The following is a 9,662-nucleotide window of genomic DNA, read 5'->3' as shown; positions in this document are numbered from 1 at the left end:
CAGAGCTGCAGGGCCTAGAGGCTTCTCACCTCACCCCAAGAACCCCTTTTTCTTTACTGGGAGCAACATTGAAATTAGAACCCAGATCTCCTGAATTTTTTTTATTTTTTATTTTTATTTTTGTCTTTAGCAAAGTTGTTATGGCCCAGTGAGAATTAGTTTAATCTTCCATATGGATATATAACCCTACCCACATTGAAATTGAAACTATGAGGGCCGGCCCGTGGCTCACTTGGGAGAGTGTGGTGCTGATAACACCAAGGCCACGGGTTCGGATCCCATATAGGGATGGCCGGTTGTCTCACTTGGAGAGAGTGGTGCTGACAACACCAAGTCAAGGGTTAAGATCCCCTTACCGGCCATATTTTTTTAAAAAAAGAAACAGATTATGTAAATTTACTTTTACTCTGCTTCTGCACTGAAAGGTTTTTGAGGCTGGTAGGCAAATGGAAACCAATGTGATGACTTTATCAAATAGCTACGGCACAAGTGGTAAGTATCACTAGCAACCAGGGCTGGATTCACGGGCATGCGACCTGTGTAATTGCACAGGGGCCCTTGCTTAAAAGGGACCTGCTCTAGGCTTAATGCTCCACCATTGTCACCTTGAAATTCTTCATAATTTTTGAAAAAGGGGCCCTGCAACTTACGTAGCTAGTTCTTTTAACTACAAATGAGAATATTGCACAAGGAAAGCAAATTGAGCAGAAGTAGTCTGACGCAAGCTCAGAAGATTTTTGCTTGTTTATCTTTGTAAACTAACAGCAAAATTGTTTGTTTTTTGTCACACCAGGGATATCAGAAATATTAAAAGGTGTTGAGAAGCATGTTGCTTATTGGTTGAAGAAATGGACTCTTTCGAAGTTCCTAGAGAGGTGTTTTCTTCTGAGCCTTAATTACCTTTCCTGCTCAGACATGTGGTTACTGGACCAGAAAGAAAATGCCAAGGAAAACATAGTGACTCTTTTCCAACCATGAGAGAGAATCTTCTACAGCTCAACATCTGTTTTACTCCATCTTACCTTATTCTTTGTCATTGCACCAACAATGATAGGGCAAACCATTCCTGACAATGTGCCGACACCATTCGAAATGCCCATTAAAATACTGGCATATCTTGGAGCAATATCCAAGTGATTAACATTGAAACCTGAAATACACATATAAGTTTTGACTCAAGGAATCCTGAGCCTCTTAGAAGAGTAAATAGTTACAGAACATCACACCACAGCTCCTTAAAAGATACTGGGTACACAGCATATGCTTAATAACTACTAATAATTGCTTCTTGGTTATTTAGCTCAGGGGTATAATGGGAATTGAATGAGGTACAATTTTCCATACAATACTTAATAGGTGATGCTCACTCCACAATGAGGAGGAAATGTTCTCTTAACAACAAGAACAAAAATAAGCAGAGGGAAAAGTAGGTAGCAACAAATCCAAATAATGTTTTCTAAATGTTTTATTATTTTTATTTTCTATTGTTAATATGTTGAGTAATATTCAAAATATTGAAGAGGGAAGAATCTACTTTAATATAATATATATATATATATAAAGATACACACATATGTGTGTGTGTGTGTGTGTGTGTGTGTGTGTGTGTGTATATATATATATATATAACTTTTATCATCACCCAAAATCATGATGTCATAAGTACAAAGAAAAAAAATTGTGTTTTACCAGATATAGCAAATCCGCTGAATCCCACTGCAAGTACCAAGAATGAGATAGCTACACCTCTAGTATGAGAATAGCCAACAACCAGAAGCAGTGTGGCTTCCATGCCAAAACCTTTGGAAGCAAACACATGGAAATTATTCAGAAATTCATGTAAATTTACCAATGAGGATAAACTGTTAAAAGTGCTCATATTTATTGTCTTAGAAATTCTACTTCAGAGAGTTATCTTTTAAAAAATTAATAGTAGTAGTAATTTATGCCAGAGATTACTGAATCATTCCTTGCATTTTAATAAAAAACATCCAAAACAATCTAAAGTTTCAATCCTGGGAAGGGTTAAGTCAATTAAAAGAAATATAAATGACATTATTATGCAGTTATTGAGAACTAAAAGTTACAGGAAGTTTGAAGTAAGATAAGAAAATACTGTTAAATGAAGAATGAATGTACAAATTTAACTAAAACTAAGTAATTTGATATGTATAAAAAAGTTATTCACTCATATAAATCAAAGTTAATAAACAGAGGTGAGTCCAGGAGAACTGCACAGCAGAGGCAACCCACCCCCTACTCCATGGACTGGGAGGGGAGTGCCACGAGAGCCCAGCAGAACTGCATACCACTAGGGTCTCATTCTACAACCACAGATTCTGGAACAGGACCCAAGGTGATTTAACATAACCACCCTCATATCTACTGTAAAGCAAAGACAATTCACCACCACAGTATCATCCAGGGCCACTCCACAGCAAACCTCAGTGCAATAGAAGAAGCAAACCCTCTACCAAATGACCAAACATCAACAACTACAAAAAAATACTAGAACTACAAATAAACAAGAAGAAATGACACCACTGAAAGAATATAGTAATGCTCCAAAGTCAAACTTCATGGAACAGGGAATCCTTGATATGTCTGAAAAATAATTCCAAACAATGATCTTAGGAATACTTGAAGAAATAAAGACTCAATTAAAAAACACAATGAAACAAGAAAAAATATCCAGAATATGATGGAGAAAATCTACAAAGAGGTTAATATCTTAAAAAGGAGTATAGCAGAACTTCTAGAAATGAAAGATTCCCTCAATGAAATAAAAAACACAACTGAAGCCTTGAGCAGCAGGATAGAACAAGCAGGAGAAAGAATTTCAGAGCTTGAAGATGTCCTTTTTGAAATAGCTCAGGCAGACAATAAAAAAGGAAAAAAAGAATTAAAAATAATGAGGAAAATCTAAGAGAGATAGCAGACAACCTCAAGTGCTCTAACATCCAAATTGTGAGTATTCCTGAAGGGGAGGAGAAAGGAAAAGGTTTTGAAAAACTATTCAAGGAAATAGTAACAGAAAACTTCCCAGGTGTAGGGTGAGATACAGACCTTCAGATCCAGGAAGCTCAAAGAAACCGAAACAGATTCAATCCAAAAAGATCCTCCCCAAGACACATTATAGTTAATTTTGCAAAGCTCAAAGACAAAGAGAATTCTAAAAGCAGCAAGAGAAAAGTGTCAGGTCACTCATAGGGGAACCCCATCAAATTAACATCAGACTTCTCAACCAAATCCCTACAGGTCAGAAGAAAGTAGAATGATATATTCAAAATACCAAAAGGAAAAAATTGTCAGTCAAGAATTCATTACCCAGCAAGGCTCTCCTTCAGAAATGAGGGAGAAATACTGTATTTCCCAAACAAAAGTTGTGGGAGTTCACCACCACATGACTAGCCCTGCAAGAAATTCTCAAGAGAGTCGTTCATCAGGAATCTGAATAAAGGTGACCATTATCACAAATACAGAAGAAAGAGCAAAACCCACCATTAAAACAAAAAAGCCAGCAAGAAAGAGAAAGAAGCTAAATCATCCCACCTTAAATTTCCAACTAACATTGAAGAAGAGAAATAAAAGGGGAAATAATGTTCAAAAGATATTCAAACCATCTAAACAAGAAGCAATTAAATGACATGAATTAAGCAACACTTGTCAATAACTCCCTTAAACGTGAATGGATTAAACTCCCTATTCAAAAGACATAAACTTTTTTTCCAAGACTGATTGGATTAAAAAGCTAGACCCAAGTATATGCTGTTTTCAAGAGACCAACCTCACCTGTAGAGACACAAATAGACTAAAAGTGAAGGGATGGAAAAAGATATACCATGCAAATGGAAACCAAAAATGAGCAGGAGTAGCTATTCTTATACCAGACAAAATAGACTTTAAACCAAAAAACATTAAAAAAGACAAAGAAGGCCATTATATAATGATAAAGGGAACTATCCAGCTAGAAGACATAACAATCATAAACATGTATGCACTAAATACTGGAGCACCCAGATATATACAGCAAACACTCTTAGACCTAAAGAAAGAAATAGGACCTAATACAATGATACTGGGTGATCTGAACACCCCTCTCTCAGTATGGGATAGATCTTCCAGGCAACAAGTCAACAAAGAGACACAGGATTTAGTCTACATCTTAGCCCAACTAGACTTGGCAGATATATACAGAACGTTTCACCCAACAACTGAAGAATATACTTTCTTCTCATCAGCTCACGGAACATTCTCCAGGATAGACCACAAATTAGGTCACAAATCTAGTCTCAGAAAATTTAAAAAATTGAAATCATTCCAATGATTTCAGACCACGATGGACTAAAATTGGAAATAAATAATAATCAAAACTCCTGAAACTATACAAATACATGGAAACTAAATAATAGGCTCCTGAATGACCTATGGGTCTAAGAAGAAATTAATCAGAAAATCAAAAAATTTCTAGAAACTAATGAAAATAAAGATACATCACACCAAAACCTCTGGGATACTGCAAAAGAAGGACTAAGAGGCAGATTTATTGCAGTAAATGCTTACATCAAAAGAACAGAAAGACTTCAAATAAGTGAACTAACACTACACCTCAAAGAACTTGCAAAACAACAATAATCCAAGGGTAAAGGTAGTAGATGGAAAGAAATAATTAAGATCAGAACAGAATTAAATGAAATGGAGACCCCAAAAACAATAGAAAATTCAACAAAACAAAAAGTTGGTTTTTCGAGAAGATAAATAAAATAGACAAACCATTAGCTAGGTTAACTAACAAAAGAAGAGAGAAGACCCAAATAACAAAAATCAGAAATGAAAGGGAGACATTACAACTGATACAGAAATATGAGGAATCATTAGATACTATTTATAAACAACTATATAACAACAAATATGAAAATCTGGAATGTGGAGGATACTAACATTTATAAAGCAAATGTACTTTACAGGGCCTAGCTTCCAAGGCCCTGTAGTTTCAGGTATAGACTAACTTTTTAGAATTACACATAAAATTGTTAAGCTTGTGAAAGACAGAAAACTTTCCTTGGGCTAAAGTCTCTGTAGTAGAGAAAGAATTGTAACACAGCAAAATTGCTGGCTCTAAGGGCAGATGTCTTTGGTGCAACTTAACCTACTGATTGTTTTTAAGATATTTTGAGGAAGCTGCTTGATTGTTGTTTAAATATGCTGAAGAAATTGCTGTAGGGAAAAAACTGTTTGCTAAGGGCAAGCTGTTTGTTGGTGTATTGACTTAGCTCTTTACAAATTGCATTCTGGAATGTCACATTTTAAATTTTACTGCTGGTAATAGTTTTACAGTGCCTTTGTTTTTATGTCTTTCTTTGATGATTGAATCAACTGATTTTTCTTGTGAAACTTCCTTGTCTTTACAATAAAAAAGAGAAGCTAACTTTGAATCAGGGCTGTCACATTCAGCTTTCTCCTTTGAACAGGGGAGTTGCTGAAGTGCAGTCACTTCAGACCTCGCATGGCATTCATGGTGCTTTGAGTAATCCTTTTTGCATTTCCATTACACAGGGAGAAGTGTAACACTGGAAGATACAGATAAGTTTCTAGACACATGCAAACTTCCCAGACTGAACCAAGAGATAGAAAACCTGAACAGACCAATAACAAGGAAGGAGATTGAAGCAGAAATTAGCAATCTTCCAACAAAGAATAGTTTGGGTCCGGATAGTTTTACAGCTGAATTCTATCATACTTTTAAAGAGGAGTTAATACCAATTCTCCTCAAACTATTCCAAGCAATTGAAACATAAGCTATTCTCCCAAACCCATTCTATGAAGCCAACATAACTCTGATACCAAAACCAGATAAAGAAACAGCAAAAAAAGAAAATTACAGGCCAATATTCTTGATGGACCTAGATGCAACAATCCATAACAAAATATTAGCAATTAGAATACCATAACATATTTAAAAAATTATACACTATGATCAAGTGGGATTCATCCCAGGGATGCAAGGATGGTTCAACATACAAAAGTTAATAAATGTGATACATCACATCAACAAACTCAAGGACAAAGACTGTATGATTATCTCGATGCTGAAAAAGCATTTGACAAAATTCAGCAAAGACTCTCAACAAATTAGGTATAGAAAGAAAATATCTCAACACAATAAAAGCCATTTATGACAAGCCCACCGCCAGTATCATGCTGGATGGGGAAAAACTGAAGACCTTTCCCTTAAGAGCAGGAACAAGACAAGGATGCCCACTCTCACCACTTCTATTTAACATAGTACTGGAGGTACTAGCCAGAGCAATCAGGTAAGAGAAAGAAATAAAAGCAATCCATTGGAAAAGACGTAGTCAAACTCTCTATTTGCAGATGACATGGTACTATATATAGAAAAACCTAAAGATTCTATCAAAAAACTCCTAGAGTTGGTTAATAACTTCAGTAATGTTGCAGGATACCAAATAAATGCCCCCAAATCAGTTGCATTTATATACTCAAATAATAAACTAACAGAAAGAGAAATAAAGTAAGCCCATTTACAATTGTCACAAAAAATAAAATAAAGTATCTATGGATCAATTTAAGAGGTGAAAGCCCTCTACAGTAAGAACTACAAACTACTTCTGAAAGAAATTAAAGAAGACAAAAAAAGATGGAAAGATAGGCCATGCTCTTGGATTGGAAGAAATAACATTGTGAAAATGTGTGGCCATTTTTTCTAGCCTCTGTTTATGGGAAGGTTAGCCCTCGCATAGACCCAGTTCATACAATGAGTCTGACTCCAGGCTCCGGCCAAGGGTGAAGTGCTTTTGGTTCATTATCATGCATAAATTAATTCAATAAATAACTGAACACTAACTCTACGCCAGGCATTATTTGAAGCATTTGGGATATAGGAACAAATGAACTTAGGCATAGATTTCTGCCCTCCTGGAACTTATAGTTTAGAGGGGGGATACATACAATAAACAACAGACATAATAAGTAAGTAAATCAAATAGTTTGTTAGAAGGTAAGAATTATTATGAAAAAAGAAAAGTAGAGTGGGAAAGGAGGATCAGAATGCAAGTTGCAATTTTAAATAAAAGTTTTCATGTCGGCCTTATTGAGACAATGATGTTGAGCAGACATGAAGAAGTGAGGGAGTTAGCCAGATAACTATCTGGAAGAAATGTGTTCCAGGCAAAGAAACATCCAGTGCAAACACTCGAAACTAAGAAGCAGGTGTAGCATATTTAAGGAACAGCAAGGAGGCTAGTGTAGCTGAAGCACAATGAAAAAGAGAGTTAAAAGAAATGAGGTCAGAGAGGAAAAGAGGCATGGATCATGCTGGCCATTGTAGAAAGGACTCTGGCTTTTACTCTGTGTTAAATGTAAAACCAGAGCAGGGTTTTAAACAAAGGAGTGATGTGATCTGACCTACATTTTACAAGTATCACCCTGGTTGCTATGTTGAGCATTGATTTGGGAGAGGGAAACATAGATAAGGGCAAGAAGACTAGTTAGGAAGTTTCTGTGGTAAATCCAGGCAAGAAATGATAGTAGTGTAGACCAAAGTAGTAGTAGTGAAGGTGGTGAGAAGAGGTTGGATTCTAAGTATAAAGTGAATAGGATTTCTTGAAAGAGTCTAGGGAAGACTACAAATGGTGAAGAGGTACAAAAAATGCTCAACTCACTAATCATCAGGGAAATGCAAATTAAAACCACACTGAAATATCACCTCACCCCAGTGAGATTGGCTATAATCAAAAAGATAGAGAATAACAAATGCTGGAAAGGATGTGGAGAGAAGGGAACGCTCCTACACTGTCATCTCACTGCGCCGCAGGTGCCTGTTTCCAAGGCAGAAGGCAAAATGTCAGGAGCAGGATGGAGGGCTGAGTCTGGGAAAGGCCAGCACCAGGAGATAAAAACACGGGGACAAAGACAAGTTGAAGAGGGCACAAACAAAGAACAGAAAAGTAAGATAAGGGGCGGCCTTACAGAATAGGAGAAAAAAAGAGAGAAGTGTTTCAGAGCCTCCAAAGAGACCAAGATGAAGCAGTTTCCTGGGCCACCAACTCTGAGTCCCACACTGTTGGTGGGACTGTAAAATAGTACAACCACTATGGAAAACAGTATGGAGGTTTCTCAAACAACGACAGATAGATCTACCATTCGATCCAGCAATCCCACTTTTGGGTATATACCAAAAGAGGAGTGGGAATCATCACGTCGAAGGGATAACTGCACTCCCATGTTCATTTCAGCTCTGTGTACAATAGCCAAGACATGGAACCAACCTAAATGTCCATTGATGGATGATTGGATAAGGTAACTGTGGTATATGTACACCATGGAATACTACTCTGCCATAAAAAAGAATGAAATTCTCCCATTTGCAAAAACATGGATGAACCTGGATAAACTTATGTTGAGTGAAATAAGCAAAGCACAGAAGGATAAATACCACAGAATCTCACTGATATGTGGGAGCTAAGAGAGAAAGAAGGAAGGAAGGAAGGACCACAGTCTTGTGTTAGTCTTGCAGAGAGAGTGAACATTCCTTGGGCTACAATGTGGAATGTGGGGGAAAGGAGGAGGGGGAAGGAGGTCGGGATAATTGGGTGAGGGACACGGGGTACAAAAGCAATTTGTGGTAATGGGTATGCTGCCAGTATGAATCTGACCCTCACATCATGCCATGAGGGGTGACAATCAGCTTTGTATCTCATGAATATTCATAATTAAAAAAAAACTTAATGAAGTCAAACTATGTCCTTACTGCCACTTATGTACTTACCACCACAATTCATGATCTTTCTTACTGTGGTAGTTGAAAGAATTTGCTTGCTTCTTAGAAAATCTGCAATTTGCCCTCCGATGGGCACAATAATTGTCATTACTAAGTGTGGCACAGCAGACAGCATGCCAACCTGATGAAAAGCAAGAAAGGGAAGAAATATGCGTAATCATAAATAATGTGGGCAATTCAATGGTCTTGGTTTTCTGAATTCATCATCAACTCTTTATGGACAAAGGAAAGAAAAATACTGTCTTCAAATGACCACTTACTCATTCCTAGAATAAGCAATAACTTCTGCAGAATAAATAAAAACTAAGTAAATTTACTTTGATCCTTTTTTATCTTCTAGAAGGGAATACATTTTATTTATTTTTTTCTATGTTATGGCTCAGTAAATTTTGAGTTTATGAATCAACTATCCTGACTCTTACCACAGTGATTCACATTTGTGTGTTCATCTTATATTCTTAAATGTATTTGTACAAATTCATCATTAGCAAGAGGGAAGGAGAGGAGAAGAGAGACAGAGAGAGGAAAATTAGATTTGACACCATAAAGAGGCTGAATTTTAAAGTTCACTTTTAATTCAAAAGGCTAAATTTGCATATTTGTATTTTAAATATATATCTTTTATACGTTCTATAACATGGATTTAATTTATATACAGTAAGAGCAGAGGTAACGCAGNTTACCTTTCATATGAAAAAACAAAAGACACCAAATAGCCAAAGCAATCTTGAGCAAAAAAAGTAAAGCCAGAGGCATAACTCTACCTGACTTCAAATTATACCACAAAGCTATTGTAATCAAAAGAGCATGATTCTGGTGTAAAAATAGACATTCAGACCAGTGGAGTAGCATTGAGAACCCA

The 9,662-nt window shown here is 36.4% G+C and overlaps 1 protein-coding gene across 1 annotated transcript; it reads right to left on the bottom strand.

The window, feature by feature from the left end:
* Window positions 1-1,022: 1,022 nt before the first annotated feature.
* Window positions 1,023-8,921, bottom strand: LOC103583568 (vesicular glutamate transporter 2-like; the record flags this gene model as incomplete). Its single annotated transcript, XM_008564845.1, has 3 exons — window positions 1,023-1,150; window positions 1,690-1,800; window positions 8,789-8,921. Coding segments are annotated over 3 exons (372 nt in total), but the record flags the coding sequence as incomplete, so codon positions are not given.
* Window positions 8,922-9,662: the final 741 nt, after the last annotated feature.

This window comes from Galeopterus variegatus, unplaced genomic scaffold (genome assembly GCF_000696425.1).
Source record: "Galeopterus variegatus unplaced genomic scaffold, G_variegatus-3.0.2 Scaffold24438, whole genome shotgun sequence".
NCBI lineage: Eukaryota > Metazoa > Chordata > Mammalia > Dermoptera > Cynocephalidae > Galeopterus > Galeopterus variegatus.
Note: the sequence above shows the minus strand (reverse complement) of the source record. Positions and strands in the feature narration are given on the sequence as shown.